At 43.6% G+C, this 20848-nt stretch overlaps 1 protein-coding gene across 1 annotated transcript in view; it reads left to right on the top strand.

Annotated features, from left to right (window-relative positions):
* Positions 1-19738, top strand: part of C1QL4 (complement C1q like 4) — a 47137-nt gene extending 27399 nt beyond the window's left edge. The window contains exon 2 of the mRNA XM_026711194.2: positions 16834-19738. Within this exon, the coding sequence (XP_026566979.1) occupies positions 16834-17013 (180 nt within the window). The 3' untranslated portion in view covers positions 17014-19738. The remainder of the gene's footprint in view (positions 1-16833) is intronic.
* Positions 19739-20848: the final 1110 nt, after the last annotated feature.

Below are 20848 nucleotides of genomic sequence, written 5' to 3'. Positions count from 1 at the left end.
AACTAAGTACTTGGTGGCTATGGAACACAGGCATCAGTTTTGAATGTAAAAAAAATGTCTCTTGAAATGAAGTCTTGTAAAATTATTGTGGCAATTATTAGCATTTGTGAACATTGACTAAGTTGGACAACCAGTCAAGGCATAATTAAGTGTCAATCTGAATATATCCATAAGTGTAAAGAGCTACTTTTGTTTAAGAAATAACATGCTTGAATAAGTCCGGGTTGTATCTGTTTGTAAATTGAACAATGTTATTTCTCATTGACTGGATTCACAAATGCACTAAGCTGCTTCTTAAATTGAATGGTAAATACACAATTTCAGATGTGCCCTGTTTGTAAGCTAAACATTTCTAAAACTGTGGCCCCCACACACAAACATGTTTTCTACATTTGCACAACATATTTGGTTTGGTTATTCCTAAATGCAATATATAATAGAAACCCAGCAATTGGTGATAAGATATTAATTCAGACAATTAAAGCATGATGAATAAACCAAGATGTTAACTTCAACGACAGGGTGTTTGGTTGGCTGACATTTAATTTCCCATAAAAATCAGTGGGAGTAGGAAAACCTTCAAACTGGGCTGAATTATGTTCTTGTTCCCATGTTAAATTATTTAGTCAGGAAGATATTGCATATTTAAATACTGAGAAAAGAGCCTGTGTTAATATCCTTGCACAATTACCTAGAAAACCTAGACAAAGTTCATTACCATCTGTATTTCTAGTCAGATAATAGTGGAATGCAAAGAGTTACTCAATTATTGTCTAAAGGTTTTGAATTGGTACACTGTCTATTTAATTGCAATCCAGTATACTTTAATTGCAGCAGCTACCAAGGAAGATTCGTCTTTGTTCAAAAGTTCAAAATAGGGAACTACTAATTATTTTACATGATTTAATTTAAACAACTCCAATATTCAATTACTAAATTAAATAATTATGTGAAATGATATAAACATAACATTTATTTAAATGGGTCTTAATGGCCTATGGGGAGGATAATTTTTTTTATTAAAATTAACCTATTCTGTCCCTGATTATTAAGAGACTATTTGGTGTAGGCTAGCAACTGGGAGACAGTGAGTTCTAGTTTCATGTTAGGAACGAAGCCAGCTGGATTAGGGTTAGGGTTAGGGTTAGGGTGACCTTGGGCAGTCACTCAGAACCAGGAAGAAGGCAATAGCAGACCATTTCAGAAATCTTGCCAAGCAGATTTGTCCAGTGAGTCAAGTTTGACTCAAACATGCACACTCACACAAACAATTATATAGGTTATATATTTCTATAGAACACCAAACCACAAGGATTCTGACAGTGATAAAAAGGTAACAAGATCTGCCTTCTTTCTTTCACACAGCAATTCAAATCTCTTCTGGATGACACTTTCAGTTGTGTTACTAAAAGAGGTGCGGAAAAATTGAAAGCAGCATTTGTTCAAGTGCTGAAATTAACAATGCAAATTAATTTAATTAAAAGGAATTAACATAACATGCACTAATTAGATTTCATATAATATAATAATAACAAAGAAGGGGAAGGGAAAAACATGACTGATCAGCCTGTGTAGCAGTTTACCAGCTACTAAAGACTCGGTTTCTTCAGTGTCATATTGGTTTGTTTGCTTGTTTATCTATTACATTTTAAACCTTTCATGGGTCTTCATAGGATTTCTCTCTTATTTTTCTCTCCCAATTCCATACTATCTGTACAAGGAGACAATGTAATATAAGAAAATGAAGAAAACCGAATCCTCTATTGGAAAATTCTTTTGTTTAAGAATAGCCAATTTGAGATCTGGAAAGAATATCTAAGGTGTGGTGAAATTTTTATATACTGATTTCCAGACAGTGCCCTTTCTGCTGTCAGATCTGTCCTATTGATGATATTTTTTCCAGAAGCTGATATGTGCACCCTGCATAATACATTTCACTTGGAGAATCAAGTGACATTGTCAGCATCAAAGGGGAACGTTTTGAAATCTTGGTGCCATACTTGGATAGACCTAGATCAAGAGCCAGGAATAGGTTTCAAAATTTTTAGCAAAGGGTTCTTTACCCGGTTGCTGGGTGGGCGTGACCATGGTGGGTGTGGCCTAGTCAATCCCCTGCACCATGGCGGGGGGGGGCATTTTTGCCCTCCCGGGGCTCAGAGCAGAAGTGATATTCAGCAGGTTCTGACCAGTTCTGGAGAACCGGTAGCGGAAATTTTGAGTAGTTTGAAGAATCAGCAAATACCACCTCTGAGTGGAGATTTTACAGTGTCCTTCCCCTGCCACGCCCACCAAGTCATGCCCACAGAACCAGTAATAAAAAAATTTGAATCCCACCACTGGGCAGAAGGCTTTCCTTAAGCCTCCAGGAGGGCGAAAACGGCCTTCCCTGGCTCCAGAGGCTCTCTGGAAGCCGGAAACAGGCCCATTTCTGGTCTTCCAGAACTTCCAAGTGGCCTGTTTTAGCCCTCCCTCCGTGCATGCCCTGCACTTACCTGCATCCAAAATGGGCCATGTTATGTCCTGAGGACTCTAGGAGTTCTCACTCAGGTCCACTCACTTTGTGTGGGCGTTATTCCCCCATCCTCATTGGTTGGTTCTCTCCAGCAGCCAGCTATAAAAGCAGGCTGCGGGGTCCAACCAGTTGCTGATTGCTGCGAGCCAGTTCCAGGCGTGGCAAGCACGGTCAGCCCTTTATTGTATAATAAAGTATTGTTGCACTCATGCTCTGGTTCAGCCTCTCATTGCTCAAACTTAACACTGGCGACGAGGATGGGATGGCTACCAGAAGCACCATGCAACCGCTGAGTCACTAGCCACCGATCCGCAGCCAGAGAGAGCGATCGGCTGGCGATAAGAGAAACGCTGATCCGCAACCAGAGAGAGCGGTCAGCCAACAAAACGAGCGATCAAAAAGAGCAAACGCTGATCCGCAGCCAGAGAAAGCGGTCTGGTTCAAAAGTTAGAAGCGTCTGTAGCCGCTTGTTAGCCCTTCTACAGGAAAGTGAAGCGCTGCGAGCGCAGCCGCTCTGTATTTGGCGCGAAATTCAAGCGGGTGTCATTTGAATTTCGAGCCAGTATGAGACACAGCACAGCGCTGTAGGAAGCCACTAACGCCCACATTGGCGCGAATCGAGACACCTCCAACGGCTAACAGCCAACGTGGTAACCCAGAGAGAAAGAGAGGGTAGCAAAAAAACCTCTCCAGAGCTGATATCACTAGTAACCCACGGCGCCCGTTGTCCCAGAGAGATTTTTTTCCGCAGGTAGCCCAGCCGTTCCAGCACCATGAGTTCCAACCCAGTATTCCCGGCGTTCAAACCAGGCGAAGAGAAGTGGGAATCGTATAAGAACCGCTTCAATCATTACATCGATGCGGTCGGCCTGGCGGATGCGGAGAGCATCGGAAAAATCCTATTTCCTAATCTACTGAGGAGCCACCGTTTACGATACCGCCGCAGCACTCGTGGCGCCTAGAGAGTTGAAAACGTTCCGTGGTCCGAGTTGCTTGAGATCCTCACTAACCACTACGCTCCCAGGCCTTCACAAATCGCCAGGAGGTTCACGTTCCGTATGAGGAAGCAATCGAGTAAGGAGACCATCAATCAATATATGGCCGCCCTCAGAACAGCAGCCCTGCACTGCGGGTTTGGAACATACCTGGAGGACATGCTCCTCGATCAATTAGTTTGTGGGGTCAAGGATCTCAGCCTACAGAGGCGCCTGCTAGCAAAAAGACCTCAACCTCGCAGCGGTCGAGGGAGGCCCTAGCAGCCGAGCTAGCAACGAACTCAGCCACCGAAATTCAAGGCCCAAGTGCCAAGCTGGCATCGTTCCCAGTCCATTCCGAAGAGGTGGAAGCGGAGAAACCCACAACGATGAAAACGACGTCCACCGCCTCGCCAACGACAGACGGTCGCAGGTAGGGGCCAAACAAGAAAACACCGGTCCACCCAAGCACATCACATTGTGCCTAGCCTGTGGGGATCGCATCAAAGGGCCACCTGCAAGTTTAAAGGAGCCACCTGCAACAATTGCCATAAGAGGGGCACATCGCGAGAGTCTGCCAAGCCCCCAAAGCGCTGCACACAGACCCCTTCCTCGCACTTGGGACCACAGAGGCAAGTATTAAACTGTCGCACGCACCGCCTTGCCAGGCGTACTTGCCACACTGTCAGTAAATTTCTCTCTCCGTTTCCCTAGAAGGTAAACCGTGCCACATGGAGGTTGACACAGGGTCAGCGCTCTCAATAATCTCGTGGAACACCCTCAAGAGACTCCACCCCAACCTATCTACTACCCGGCTTCAGAGATGCCAGTTCGGTCTGAAGGACTACCAGGGAAGGCCATTCCCGTGATCGGCAGAGGCAAGTTCTTTGTCAGTTTTAGAGCTTTTAAAGGCCACCTACCTCTAGTGGTAGTTAACGGCAATCTACCCACCTTATTGGGGCTCGATTGGTTTCCCCACCTCGGCCTAGGGCTAACAGGAGTCCATGCTGTCTCAACCTCAGACACTGACTCCTTATTCGCTGACTACGCAGATGTGTTCAGCGAGGAGCTGGGGTGTTATAATGGAACCCCATCTCGTTCACCGTTGACCCCCAGGCAGTCCCAATCAGATTAAAACCACGTAGAGTTCCATTTGCTATTCGGCCAAAACTAGGCGCTGAATTGGATAAACTATTAAAACAAGGGGTCATTGAACCAACAGATTTCGCCAAGTGGGAGACGCCCATTGTCACACCCCTTAAAAAGATGGTAGCCTGAGAATTTGCTCGGACTACAAGACAACAATCAATAAATATTTACAAGTTAGCGCCTACCCGGTGCCCGTCATTCAGCACTTATTACACACATTCGAGCCGGGCAGTATTTTTGCTAAATTGGACATGTCTCAAGCATATCAGCAGTTCCCTGTTGATAACCAAACAGCGGAACTTCAGACCATCGTCACTCACAGGGGTGCCTTCGGATGCAAGCGTCTCCAATTTGGCGTAAGTGTTGCCCGGGTATTTTCAATCCCTCATGGAGCGGATTTTACAGGGCCTCCCTGGTGTAGTACCCTACTTCGACGATATCTTGGTCTCGGCCAGGACAGACCCCAACTCTTCCAGAGAGTGCGAGCAGTGTTAGAGAGGTTCAGACAGCATGGCCTCAAGTTAAAAAAAGAAAAATGCGCCATTGCCACTAGACAGGTGGACTTTCTGGGTTATAAAATTGACGCCTCTGGCATTCGCCCCCTGGAGTCCAAGGTTAGGGCAATCCACGAAGCTCCCACACCAACCTCCAAAACGGAGCTACAAGCTTTCTTGGGGCTGCTGAACTTTTATGCATCCTTCTTGCCCCATAAAGCCTCAGTAGCCGAACCCCTACACAGATTACTAGACAAAAAGTCACCGTGGCACTGGGGGCACAAAGAAGACCAGGCGTTTAACGCCGTCAAATCACTACTTACGTCAGAGGCAGTGCTCATCCAATTCGACCCCAACCTTCCTTTAGTACTGGCAGCAGACGCATCCCCTTTTGGAATTGGGGCGGTCCTTAGTCACAGACTCTCCAATGGCGCCGAGGCCCCCATCGCCTTTTTCTCCAGGACGCTCTCAGCCACGGGAGCGAAATTACAGCCAGATAGACAAGGAAGCCCTAGCAGCTGTTGCGGCCGTGAAAAAGTTTCACGAATTCCTTTTTGGCCACTTCTTGAACTGGTCACCGACCATAAGCCCCTCCTGGGCCTACTGGCCGGCGACAAACAGACTCCTCAAGTCCTTTCCCCTAGGATGACAAGGTGGACACTTTTCCTAGCGGCCTACTCATACAAACTTATTCACCGCCCGGGCAAAACTCTATCCACGCCGACGCTCTCAGTCGCTGCCCCTTACCGCTCCGGCTGAAGACCCAGCTCCTGTCAACGCCATTTTCGAGATCACCCAGTTGGACCTACCCATCACCGCCCTTGACATCGCCGCTAAAACCAAGGCAGACCAAACGCTCGCCCAGGTGCTCGACTGGGTAAGGAGGGGTGGCCGGGAGGCAACGTTGATAACAAATTCGCACCCTTTAAGACTCGCATGCAGGAGCTGTCCAGTTTGCAGGGTTGTCTACTGTGGGGCACTCGGTGGTCATTCCGACCTCGCTGCGTCCCGAGTCCTGGAGGCGTTGCACGAGGACACCCCGGCATCGTGAGAATGAAGGCATTAGCACGCAGCTACATGTGGTGGCCGGGTCTAGACGAGGACATTGTCAATTGGGTAAGTTCCTGCAGCATTTGCCAGGAATCCCGTCCTGCTCCCCCATCGCCACCCCTACCAGATGGGAGCGCCAGCGCCCTTGGTCTAGAATCCATATCGATCTGGCCGGCCCGTGCATGGAAAGATGTTCCTAGTAGTCGTGGACGCTTATTCCAAATGGATAGACGTGGCGCAGCTATCCACGACCACCACACTAGCAATCACCAACGTGTTAACGCGCCTGTTCGTTACACATGGACTACCCGACTCCATTGTCTCCGATAATGGCCCTCAGTTCGCATCAGTAGAATTCAGCCGTTTTGCTGCCAACCTGGGCATTCGCCACATTTTCACAGCCCCATTTCACCCTGCCAGTAATGGGTTGGCTGAAAGGGCCGTCAGGACCACCAAAGAGGCCCTCGCTAGGTTTGGCAGGGATGACTGGCACCACAAACTCTCACGGTTCCTGATGAGCCAGCACTCAACCCCCTGTGCAGTCACCAATAAGTCCCCAGCGGAACTCCTGATGGGCCGGCGCCTGAGGACTGTATTAGATAGACTGCACCCACAATACTGCCCTGACTCTCCCCTCGCTTCTACTTCGGGGGTTAGACATTTTATGTTACAGGAGCCAGTATTCGCAAGGAATTTCGCTGGGGACCCACTTTGGATTCCAGGCGAGGTCAACGCCGTCACCGGGCCGAGATCGTATAGGGTCAGGCTGGAGGATGGTCGCGTCTGGAGGAGACACATAGACCAGCTTAGAAGGCGCCTCAGCACCCTTGCCAACAAGAATCCAGAGTCTCCAGTCGAAGAGGGAACCGCCTCATCCGCCGCCCAGCCACATCGCACCCAACGACCAGTCTGTACCAGCAGTCGTTCCGGTCAGCCCGAACTCGGACAACAGCACCCAGAGAGTTGACCAGCCTGATCCAACCCACGAGAGCTCGACCCCAGTAACCAACCCGGTGGTTTCCGAGGATGCCCAGTCCGGAGAGAGCGTTAGCGACACTATGCCGGTTCAACCGTCACAGACTGATACCGAACAGACAGACAATGTTCCCGAGCTGCGCCGTTCCGGGCGCCAACACAACCCCCGTCTACCTCAAGGACTATGCATGTTCGCATCTGGGGGAAGGGGTGTTATGTCCTGAGGACTCTAGGAGTTCTCACTCAGGTCCACTCACTTTGTGTGGGCGTTATTCCCCCATCCTCATTGGTTGGTTCTCTCCAGCAGCCAGCTATAAAAGCAGGCTGCGGGGTCCAACCAGTTGCTGATTGCTGCGAGCCAGTTCCAGGCGTGGCAAGCACGGTCAGCCCTTTATTGTATAATAAAGTATTGTTGCACTCATGCTCTGGTTCAGCCTCTCATTGCTCAAACTTAACAGGCCACGTGGGGACTCCTGGGAGAAGTGGGGTGGGCGGAAACAGCCAGAAGTGGGATTTGGGGGTTCTCCAAACTGCACAGAATCTTAGCTAGGGGCTCTCCCGAACCTCCAGCAGCCCATCCCTGCTTAAAATCTTCGGCAAAACAACTTGGAGCTGGGATAGGATGAGAAATTGCCAGTACAAATTTATTGATAGGATTACATATTATGTCACTAAAATGGTCTCACTTCTGTTATCAGTTCAGACCTGTTCACTGGAAAACCCTTTTCAAGATGGGCTTGAGAGAAGCATATCCATTTGGACCCTGTGCAATGTCTCTCAGGCCTGAATCACTTGGGGAGAGTTTATCTGATTAGTTTCCAGTCTGTTTCTCAGCTTTGATTTTCAGTTACCATACTCCAGGCCCACAACTTCACAAAAGGTCCCTTGACTATTTAACATAACAACACAAGAGATGCAGAGAATGGAAGTAGAACTATGCATTTGCAGATTTCATCCAAGTCACTGTTGACTCCTGGTAACTACATGGACAATTCATTAAGTCACCATCAGCACCCAATGTCAGCAGCCTCATGGCTCAAGGAGAGGTTTTGGTTCTGCTGGTTGACAACTGTAATAAAATCGTTTGATTTGATAGTTTTTGACATAACTCAAAGACTACCATAGCACTCCCTCCTCCCAATTCCCCCACCCCCACCCCGGGAGCAGCAACTTTGGGAGAAAGGATGTGCTGAGGGGAAAGCACACAGCCATGATATTATTATTATTGCTATTGTCCTTGTTAATTGAACATGTATGCCACTTGACTCTGAACAGACTGTTTAGTTGTGGTGCAGCCAGTCACAGATTGATAGAAAGCTGCTCCCGAGCATTTAAAACAGCGGTGCAGAAGAGTTCCTTGGATGAAGGGTAGCATCACTCAAAGCAACTATTTCTCCCCAGCAGAAGCTGAAAGTGATATGTCTATTATTCCAGTCAGATCAGAGGTGATATTCGGCAGGTTCTGACCAGTTCTGGAGAATCGGTAGGAGAAATTTTGAGTAGTTCGGAGAACTGGCAAATCCCACCTCTGACTGGAGATTTTACAGTATCCTTCCCTACCATGCCCACCAAGTTACAGCCACAGAACCAGTAGTAAAAAAAAAATTGAATCCCACCACTGAGTCAGATGTCTCTAATTCCTGTCACCTTGCATATAAAGCAGGGGGAAATAAATATATTTATCTATGAGCAACAAAAGAATAATATGAAGATGAAACCACTCCAGCATTTGTAAATTTCTGTCAGTTTTCAAAACATGAGTTCTCCTCACCTGAGCTCTTTTTACTCAAGCAAACCTTGCGATCCATCTATTTATATATGTGGTTATAAGGCAAGAGCAATATGAGAAACCAAGGTTCCGAAACAGCAAGTCAACTGCAAGAATAGGCATATTCAAAGAAATCTCTTGTGATGGTCAGCTCTGGCTACCTTAGTGCGTTTCAAGCGCAGAATTTTCTGCGGTAGGAAAACATCTCAATAGTCATTGGATTGTTCATTAATCAGCTCCCTTAGCTACACCTCAACTCCCTGCAACTAAATGGCATGTCCAGAAATAGGTGTTGCGGGCTTCCTGGATACAAATCTAGGATTGCTTGCAAAACAGGCTTTTATTGTATAGTAACATGCTTCATTCGTGGGATTTATAAAAGGGAAGGAGGGAGAAGTCAGATTGCATACCAGGTAAAAAAAACCTTTGTGCTTTCCTCTATTTCTTCCTTTTTTTTCCTTCATAGAATATGTGCTAACAGAGATTGGAAAGACAGTAATGTGTCATCCTTTTTTGAACGATAACACTAGAAATTATTTATCCAGAAGCATCCAGGCATCCAATAGGATTAACTGGCAATTAATATCTCCCAGATTTGAACTACACACACAAATTTACACATTGCTCCACTTTCCTTCTGTTAAAATATGTAAATAGGACTTCCATTTTTTTTTTCCATAACAGGCAGGAGCACAAATGCCAAAGTCTTACTTGAGGCAGAAGACTGAAGAATATTATTTGAGTAGGCAGCCCTCTACCTTCTTATTTGCCGACTGACTCTTATCATCTTAATCCAGTCCTGGGCTGTGATGGAGGACATCATCACAGCACTAAAAGCAGGGGTGGGGTTCAGATTTTTAAACAACCAGTTCTGTGGGCATGGCTTAGTTGGTGGGAGTGGCTTGGTGGTCATGTTATTGGCTGTGCGTGGCCAACTCAATGTCACTCACATCGAGGCACGCATCTCCTCGCCTGGCCTCTCATGACTTTGGGGATGCTGCAACAGTTGTAAGTGTGAAAAATGGTCATAAGTCACTTTTTTCAGTGCCATTGTAACTTTGAATGGTCACTCCACACAAGCAAAGTACCAGCAAAGGAGGGGAAAAAAACTCCAGAGACATTCCTGAGACAGGAAGTCTAGTCCTGCCAAGAATGTAATAAGGGTTAACGGAGAGGCAGTTTCTGTAAGCAACACCAGAATGTCTCCTTCCTGTCTTCCTTACAGGATTAGGCCAATAATTTCTTCTAACAACCAGTTCTCCGAACTGCTTAGAATGTTAACAACCAGTTCTAGCAAATAGGTGTGGACTGGTGGAATCCCACCCCTGACTAAAAACCTCCTAGAGAGGTTTCACAATGCTGTACGTGCTCAGCCATAATGCAGTTTCTTGGATTTCAATTCTGCATGTTGTTCCAACCCAATCAATCATACTTTATTCAAGAAACCAAGTTTAACAAAACCGTGTTAGCATAATCTGTAAAACCAGCCTTGTCATTTGAAGTTAGGGGTTCAATGGGAGCTATTTCACAAAACTGCCAGATAGCTGATCTTTCAGCTAGGATTTAACAGTAAAAAACAGAATTATTGCTGTGGCCTAATCCTTTTGTCTCTCTTACTTTGTTGGACCGCTAAACAAGCCAATTTTCATGCAAAGGAAAGCTTCCTGGCTGTTGCAAATGTTACGGTTTATGTTTTCTTTCTTTGGGCATTATCAACTGCATCTATCATCTGTATTTTGTCTATAACTCTCAGGACTTAGTGAGCTGATTCACAGAGTGAAGGCACTGGGCTCACACACCTCTTCTTCTGAGGGAAATCTACATTTGAGGAGGCAGCAGCCACCTTTGGAGCACCTCAATAAAAGTAGGGATACCTGGGTTCCTGGTGGTTACAAAGCCATGTCCAGATGGTTTTCATAACAGCAAAACAGAAGTCACTTTTTAGAAGCACCTACAATGAACTAGTTGCTCTCACTTGGATGGACTTGGAACACTGGAATAACAGAATGACAGAGTTGGAGGGGCACTTGGAGATCTTCTAGACTAGTCCAACCACCTGCTCAGGCAATAAATCCTACACCATTTCAGACAAATGGTTATCCAATCTCTTCTTCCAGTGTTAAAGCATTCACAACTTCTGGAGGCAAGTTGTTCCACTGATGAATTGTTCTGTCGGGAAGCTTCTCCTTAGTTCTAGGCCGCTCCTCTCCTTGATTAGTTTCCACCCATTGCTTCTTGTCCTGCCTTCAGATCAGAGGTGGGTATTAAGCAGGTTCTGACCAGTTCTGGAGAACTGGTAGCGGAAATTTTGAGTAGTTCGGAGAACCGGCAAATCCCAGCTCTGACTGGAGATTTTACAATAACCTTCCCCTGCCACGCCCACAGAAGCCATGCCCACAGAAGCCACGCCCACCAAGTCACGCCCTGGTAGGAAAAAAATTTGAATCCCATCACTGCTTCAGATGTTTTGGAGAATAGGTTGACCCCCCTCTTCATTGTGGCAGCCTCTGAGATATTAGAACATTGCTATCATGTCACCCATAGTCCTTTTTTTCATTAAATTAGACATGTCCAATTCCAGCAACTGTTCTTCATATGTTTTAGCCTCCAATCTCTAATCACCTTTATTGCTCTTCTCTGCACTCTTTCTAGAATTTTGAATCGTTTTTACATTGTGGTGAACAAAAACTGGATGTAGTATTCCAAGTGTGGTCTTACCAAGGCATTATAAAGTGGTATCAGCACTTCAACATTTATTTATTTATTTTATTTATTTATTTGATTTGTCAATCACTTACAAGATAACAGGTATAAGTATTTATTTTTCTTATATGTATCCATTTCATGTATTCATAACTAAGTATAAGCATAGTTATGAATACATGAAATGGATACATATAAGAAAAAGAAAAAGAAACAATAGGACAGGGATGGTAGGCATGTTGGTGCGCTTATGCACGCCCCCTACAGACCTCTTAGGAAAGGGGTGAGGTCAATAGTAGACAGTCTAAGGTTAAAGTTTTTAGGGTTTGGGGAAAAAAACACAGTCAGGCAGAGTGTTCCAGACATTGACCACTCTGTTGCTGAAGTTGTATTTCCTGCAGTGATCTTGATTAATTTTTTAATTAATTAATTTAAAATTAATTAATTAGTTTAATAAAATTGGTTTAATTAAATTAATTAAACCAATTAAATTAAATTAATTAATTGATTAATTAAATTAAATTGATTTTCAATTAATTAATTAATTTAATTTTAAATTAATTAATTGATTAATGCAATGGTCTTGATTTCCTGCAACATGATCTTGATTAATGCAGCCTAGAACTTCATTGACTTTTTGGGTAACTGCAGCACACTGCTGGCTCATATTTAAGTGATTGTCCACTAGGACACCAAGATCCCTCTCACAGTTACTCCTATTGAGCCAGGTACCACTTATACTATACCTGTGCATTTGGTTTTTTTCTTGCCCAAATCAAGACATCAAAAAATGTTACATGAAAAGAGGAAGAAAATGGCAAGGTGTAAACCAGTCTCAGGTATTCAACATCTTTACCACATATGCCTTCTGGACAATCAGAATAAATGCCAGAAAGCCATAAAATCCAGAGCTGGTTAGAAGAAATTTGTGAAACTAAAATAGAATATAAACCGGAATTCTTCTTATTGGGAATTAATATGGAGAGATATAATAAAGATATGAAGTACCTAATAATACATGTGATTATGGCTGCAAGACTAGTATATGCTCAAAAATGGAAACTTAAGGAAATTCCAGATGAAATAGAGATAATTAAAAAGATATGGACTTGTGCAGAAATTGATCAATTAACACAGGAATTAAAAAACAAATGAATATTGTAAAGTATGGGGAAAATTTTACTACTGGTTGGGAAAAAGGAAAGACTCAAAATGTAAATTAAAATAAGTTAAAATGATAGATTAGGATTAATTAAAAATTGTTGATATTGATGTATATATGTTATGTGTTACGTATATATTATGTAAATATGTATTATTTATCATATGAAATAGCTATGTAAGACAATTAGGTGTGTCAGGATGATTACACCATGTTCACTGTTTTTAAATGTTTCTTTTTTGGGGGGGGTTCAATAAAAAATTTTTAAAAAAAGAATAAATGCCAGAAAGCTATTTTCACTTAGCAATGAAGTTTATCTTTTTTATCAGTACCAAAGGAATTACAGGAACAGCCAGACAGGCTACTGCTCATAAATCAATGAAATTTATTTTTAAATGCACAGGTTGAGGTATCTAGTCACATTAGAATAGTCCATGTGTAAATCAGTTAATAGGTAGATGTTCCAAAAATGATGCTGCCTGGAATGAAAGAGCTAGTTTGGTCCAGTAGTTAAAGCACCAGGCTAAAAACTGGGTACTATTGAGTTTTTCCCGCCTTAGCCATGAAAGCCAGCTGGGTAACCTTGGGCCAGTCTTTCTCTCTCAGCCCAACTCACCTCACAGAGTTATTGTTGTGGGGAAAATAAGAGAAAGAAGGACCATTAGATATATTCACTGCCTTGAGTTGTTTATAAAGAATAATACAGGTGGAATATAAATAAATAATAATAATAATAATAAAGATGCCTTAGGAAGGAAGCTCCAGAAATTATATCTCCTAGAAGTTTGATTGGATGAGAAACGGCGCCTTGAGTTAATGCCCAGTTAGAATGTATAGGAGCTATTCTGGCCTCAGGTGTTCTCTGTGAGCTGCAGCTGCCGTCCATTGTCAATCTACAATTATTGAGTGCTCCTCAAAGATTAATCACTGTTTGGTATGCTCTGAGCCACATTTGTTACCTATCACATTGCACATGTACACAATTTGATACTTGAACTTAATCTTCCTGAGCATACCAGTGTTTGTTCCCTGAAGTACCTTAGCCCATAATGCCAGGAAAATACATTGCAAGAGCATGGGCACAGGTTTTCAGAAGGCAGAAAAGTGGTTGACTGCACCTTTCTTCTTGGATCTCTGGATGCCTTCTCTGAAGTGGCAAGAAATATAGCAAATGTACTCTCTTTTCATAATTAATTCAGTTTTCAGGATCCAGAGTACAGGTAGTTCTCAACTTACAAGCCCAATTGAGCCCAATTGTGCCCCACTTTTTTGCCACAGTTGCTAAGTGAATCTCTGCAGTTGTTAAGTGAATCAGATGGCTGTTAAGTGAATCTGGATGCCTTCATTGACTTTGCTTCTTGGAAGGTAGCTGGGAAGATTACAAATGGTGACCACATGAACCCAGCACAGCACAACAGTTACAAATACATACAGTTGCCAAATGCCTGGATTTTGATCATGTGACTATGGGGATGCAGCAATAGTTATAAGTGTGGAAACTGGTCATAAGTCACTTTTTTCAGTGCTGTTGTAACTTTGAATGAATGTTCACTAAATGAATGGTTATATGTTGTCGATGTACCCATAAGTTGAGTTTACAACTTCCTGAGTTTATAGCTCCTATGGAGAACCGAGTCACATGTTTTGTATAGGTAACCCTCTTTCTTTAGAGCAGTCTTCTCAAAGTTGATGTTCTCCAGATGGGATGGGAGTTTCAGCTACCAGAAGCCTCAAAAGCATTGGCTGTGCCACTAGGGAATTCTGAGAATTGTAATTCCAACCTGTTTCGTACTGCAGGCTACTTGTTTGGGGCAGAGAGCCATCCCTCTCCCCCCTCTTTTTTTGCCCCTCAAGTGAAGCTGGACCAAAAGAAAAAAGAAAAAAGCAGGAAGGCCAAAAGTTGCCTGAGCACATGCAGAGGTCACCAAGGAAAATGACCTTGATGAAAATATGCAATATTGGTAACTGTTAACTAGGCAATAGTGTTGGAGGGGAAAAAATTAAATCCTGAGAGACTAGATAACATTTAGAAGCAGCTTAGGCAAAGACTTCCCTATTTCACTGGAGTATATATAAGAAGGGGGAAGATCAGACAATTCTGTCCTTATAGACAATCTCATTAAAAATAATTCCAGTCTTCCTGTGTGGTTGGTTTCCTAATCTTGTTTACCTGCTCGGGCTGACAACAGGACCAGCCATTTGATTCAATTTAGAATGAACTGAGTGAAATTCCTTCACAGTTTAAAAAATAAGTTTGGTGGCAATGTAGATAGGATTTGCTATATTTGGTTGTTTTTTTTTCAGGGGAGGGGTTAGCACCTATGGTTTTGGACACACTCCTGATAGAAATTATACTACTACTTGGCTCCAGGATAAGAGTGATGATCATTCTCAAAGAGTACGTTCCTGGTGTATACATACTATACACATACATACATACATACATACATACATACATACATACATTCTTAAGTTTTCACGGGTACTTACATATATGGTATTCAGCTTTGTTCAGGTATTTTCCCACGTCATTATAGTTGTGCTTTTAAAGTTGTAGCAACGTTTCAGCAGAATCTCATTTGCCATCATCAGGCTTCTGTATTGTGTTAGTCTGTGATATATATTTCATAGATTTTTACGGGTACAGGTATGCAGGTCTTGGCATGTTCGAGTCTTTTCCTGTGTAAGATTGAGAGTATCTTGGTGATGTTTTGATGAGGTCCCACTCACCATCTTCAGGCTGGTGCTTTCAGCTTCGTGCTTGTGCGAGCAAAGCATGATCGGAGCGGCCGTCTCTCTATAAATACTGGTGGGGATGTGTGGTGTGCTGGCTCTGTTGTAAGCATAGCCAGACTTCAAACTTGGAGCCAAACCAAAACCCAGAACGTTACATCACAGCCACCCACTCAGGATATCACATCACAGAACTCAGGAGCTTACACCACAAAACTTCAGGATGTTATAACACAGCCAACGACCCCAGAGATTACAGCACAAGATCCAGGATATCACAACAATAGAACTCAGAAGGTCATCACACAGCCCATTACCCAGGTCGTTATAACACAGGAGGCTGATAGACATACAGCCAGCACCTTAGCCACACAGGTTCTTACGAAAAAGCCAACCAATTTGCAAACTCAACTCCATCAACCAATCAAGAAATAACAACACAGCCAACCAGCCCACTTACAACAGAGCCAGCACACCACACCTCCCCACTAGTATTTATAAAGAGATAGCAGCTCTGATCATGCTTTGCTCACACAAGCACAAAGCTGAAATCACCAGCCTGAAGATGGCGAGTGGGACCTCGTCAAGTTCCTGAAACAATTGCTTTTGGCAGGAAACGGAAGAAAATTGGGCATCAAACTAAATGCAAGTGAAGGACTACTTATATTAAATAAATTCAATCTGTGCATATTCTTCTCAGTGAATAGCCTTAAAGGTTTTCATATCCACTTCAAAACCTATTGATAAGAATATATGCATCCATTCCTGAGCAGAATGATATCAACAATGATATTAAGACCACATGCAAATAGTCCTTGACTTATAACCACTCATTTAGTGATCGTTCAAAGTTACAAAGGCACTGGAAAAAGTGACCATTATGACAATTTTTCATAATTGCAACCTTTGCAGCATCCCCATGGTCACGTGATTTAAATTTGGGCACTTGGCAACTGGAATGTATTTAAGATGGTGGCAGTGTCATGGGATCACCTTGTGTGACCCTCAAAGTCAATGAGGATGTTAACAACCATGTTACTAATTTAACAGTTGCAGTGATTCATTTAACAACGGTGGCAAGAAAGATCATAAAATGGAGTAAAGCTCCCTTACCAGCGGTCTGGTTTAGCAAGGGAAATTTTGAGCTCAGTTGTAGTCCTAGTTCGAAGACTATCTGTACACATTTTGTCCCTTGCCCTTTGTCATTCATCCTACCTCACCTGGGGACCTAAGGTGGAGATGCTACCTTACTGTTGGATTCTTGTTGTTGCTGAAAGCAGACGAGACAGAACCTCTGTTGTTTCTTTAACTAGGTCCGTGCCAGCGCTATCGCACAAGATGCCGATCAGAACTACGACTACGCCAGCAACAGCGTGATCCTGCACCTGGATGTAGGTGATGAAGTCTTCATCAAGCTGGATGGCGGGAAGGTTCACGGTGGAAACACCAACAAGTACAGCACATTTTCTGGATTCATCATCTACCCAGACTGAGCTTCCCTGGCTCCAGTTTTTCCCTCCCTGTTTTGCCTCCCCAAATCCTTTCCCCGTGAGTCAGCTTTTATTCTTCTTGGCTTTACCATCTCTGTGGATTCCCAGAGGCTCCTTCTGTAAGCTCTGGTCAATCAAGGATGAATCAGAAAAACTTGGGAGAAACGGCGATTCTACCCTCCCCATTCAGTCCCTCCTAATGGAAGGAGGGCGGCTGATATGAGACTTTCTCTGCATGGCGAAAACCGGGGAGGGGGTGGGAACAGGGTAAACTATTATTATATTATGGTTGGTGGACCAGTCACCTAGATGATTAGACTGGATTTGGCATTTTTATCCTATTATTATAATTATTATGCGACCTTGGTCAATAAAAGGAGTGTCCATAAGAGAGATAACTTCTAATTTTGGAGCTTGGGTACTTTGGGTGGGGGGGAAAACCCTAATTAAATAAGGATGGAGTCAAAGCCCTGGCAAATTCTACAAAACTCATTCTCTCTACATATATACCCCTTCACTAAATAAAAGAAGGGGGAGTTTTGCCAGCACTCTGTTTCATCTTTCACCAAATAGAAGTTATTGCATTGATACCTCCTCTTTCCTCCAAAAACCTCAGGATAACTTATTATCATACAAATATCCTATAAGATATTTCAGTTTCAGAGTGGCCAGTTTAAGATCACCCAACCAGCCTCATGGCTAAATGGGAATTTAATTTGGGTGTCTTTAATTTGGATGCTCCAGAAGACAATCTTTTGTTCACCTGCATGAAGATATACAAATAACTGAGAATAGTATCATTTCATGGAACTATGCTGGCTCTGGTTGCTACATATAGTTTCAATCCTCCTGCAGTCTATGTTGATTATAGAGCGAGTTCCTTTTTTTTCTGAAGGGATTGTTACATTTCTACAAGAATAATCTGTTGCAGAGTTGCATTGAATGCCAATGGTGGGCAGGGCTGGACATGACAGGCAGGGCCAAAGCTGAAAATGTGTGGGACCACCCACCTTTCTTTATCCAACACCCCAATAATATTTTTGTCTGACCGATTTCTGTCTCTGTCTCTCTATCTCTGGCTCTGGCTCTCTGGCTCTCTCTGGCTCTCTGGCTCTGTCTGTCTGTCTGTCTTTCTCTCTCTCTCTCTCTCTCTCACACACACACAAACACACTGTCCTCTTCACCCATCCCACCTACATGTTCAGTTGCTGGTGAAGAGATGCACAATCCTCATTAAGGATCTCAACTGATGGCTATCAAAAAATAGACCATGATTTTCCAAGTAGAACAGCCAATGTGAAGTTATTTGTGGAATGGAGCACTTCAAGCAAGTTTCAGTTTCCACAGTCCTACCGTCCACAGAAATGTGTGTTGGCCTCCATAGAATCTGAAATATATCAGCATGAGAAAACATTCAGATAAAACTCTACACATGAGGCCAACATCTTCCAATATGAGATTGTTCCATTGAAAGCAATGGGGGGAGAAATCCTTTTTCATTCATCAACCCTGCCTCCTACCTTGCTTTTCAACAGATATTAGACAGTTCAATCTCGATTCCTATCAAGCTTTGTATAATTCTTCACAGACTCTGGGAGCCAATGCTCCAGAAGACAATCTTTGGTTCACCTGCATGAAGATATACAAATAAAATGAAAATGGACTTTAGACATCAAATGAGTGGAGTCTGTTCCACTTTCCACATAGTCCTTTTGAACTCAGAAATGAGAGTTCTACTATCCCGAATCACAGACCCACACAAAAATTGATGACTCTACTACCAAACAAGAAGAGCAGCAAATATTCACTTTGGCTGCCATCCTGGAATCAGCCAAAGGGCTGATGGATAGGTTTTGTCATGTTCCTCAGAAACAACACAGCCAGTCCAACAGGCATCAATAGAAGCTGAAGATGTCTCACTCTGACCTCACTTTCTCCTTGACCTATCCACCAAAGACTGCATCGCTCTTATCATACTTCAGGTAGGTACACTTGCCAGAAAAACATCCATAAGCAGCATCTGCACATTCATTCTAGCACTTGACTCCTTCGTTTGCAGAGCTATGGACACCCTATTCCAGCTACGTCCCTAATACATGCCAATATGCACCCAAACAGCTCCCCGATGCAAACAAAATCAGGCTGCAGCCATACGCTTCAATAAGGATGGAACAGATCGAAGCAACGAAGCAACTGGCTTCAAGTTGCACCACGGCAGATTGAAATGGAAGAAAGCAAGAGAACTGGTATTTGAATGAAATGTCAAACTGGTGGAGGACACATCTTGTTGGCTGTTCTTCAGGCAGAACATCTCTTAGCCTGACATTGCAATCCTGACCTAAGTCCAACAGGGCATTACCAATTAAAACTGCATTCACATTAAGCCAAAACCATGCAATCATTTCAGATTATTTCTCCCCCGCTCCATGGCATACCTACAATAATTCCTGAGCTGCGTTCAAGTGCACGCTGCCTTTGCATTGCTTTGGCTTCTAGAACTTTGACCAAAGCAAGGAGACAAGATAGTCAATGCTCTAAGTTGGCTTTACCCCTCTCCTTCTTCTCCTTCTCCTCTTCTTCTCACAATAAACAAAAAACGTTCTTCATTCCACACGCCTCAACATGGTGGACAGCAAGACCAACAATTCTTTCTAGGTGTCATATCTGCACTGAAATATGAAAACGTGTGCACTTGCACTTGTATATTTACACGTTTGTAGATTTCATGATCTCTCCCCATGTTGTCAAAAAATTGTTCAGATGAGATTCTTGACCCCACAAATAGCAAAGCTGTTCATGCATGTCCCAATACAAATGAAATTGTAAATGTACTGTATATTTATGTTTATGTACAGGGCTATTTATGCAAAAATTAGAAGGGGGGGAGAGAAGTTCAGTAGTTTTAGAGCCAAAAAAAAAAAAATCTGAATTAGCCGAACTGACTCACTGAAGCACTGTTACATTTTCAAGTACCAAAAGTGAAAGAGCTTGAGAGTTCTCAGGCCGCTTTGAGATGTATAGAGCCCAATGAATATATGTACTTGTGCCTACTTGTGGTAGTGCTTACAAATGCAGGCATCTTTCCATTATATCTACAGAACTTCCGTCGCATTCATGTATTTATGGATGTTTATTTGAGGATGAACATGGCCTAGGCTGGAGGACTAGAAAGGAATCTAGGAAAGGGAATTCATGGATCTGCACACACAGACTGCACATCCAAAGGCGCGGTTGGCAAAAGGTCAACAATTGTGAGAGGCACGGCCATATCATTGTTGCAAAAAGAATGCACCTCCATCCACATGTATTCTAGTACACACCTGTGAGCGCGTATATTATTATTCAGCATAGGCATGTCTTGCAGATTCAAGACCACCCTGTCAATTTCCTCTCCGCTATCAAAGCCCCTTCTGCTTTCAACTCTGAGCTCTCTCATTCCTCATCTTTTGGGGGACAGAGAAAGAGCTATTTGCTTCGAAGGGCTGCAGTCCTGTTCTCATTGCAGCCCTGTTATTTGGCAAGACCTGCCCCTGTATGTATGCTCTTTCTTTCCAGACCTAGGGAGTATGGTGCTCAGTACCATGCTCTAGGATAGTGTTTCTCAACTACCCATGCTGGCTGGGGAATTCTGGGAGTTGATGTCCATACATCTTTAAGGGGCCAAGGTTGAGAAAGCCTGCCTGGGAAGAAGAAACCTGGTGGAGGGTCTCCAGGGCACAGTATAACCTCAGCATCAGCCCAGCTTTGCAGCCAAGAATATACTGTAAATCCTATTGGGCCCAATCAGCTCTATGTCACTGAATTGTCAGAATCTGTGTTTATCTGTTAATAAAGATAC

Source organism: Pseudonaja textilis, chromosome 2 (assembly GCF_049901715.1).
Source record: "Pseudonaja textilis isolate UNSWEBS1 chromosome 2, rPseTex1.2, whole genome shotgun sequence".
Taxonomy (NCBI): Eukaryota; Metazoa; Chordata; class Lepidosauria; order Squamata; family Elapidae; genus Pseudonaja; species Pseudonaja textilis.
This window is presented reverse-complemented; position numbering and strand designations above follow the sequence as displayed.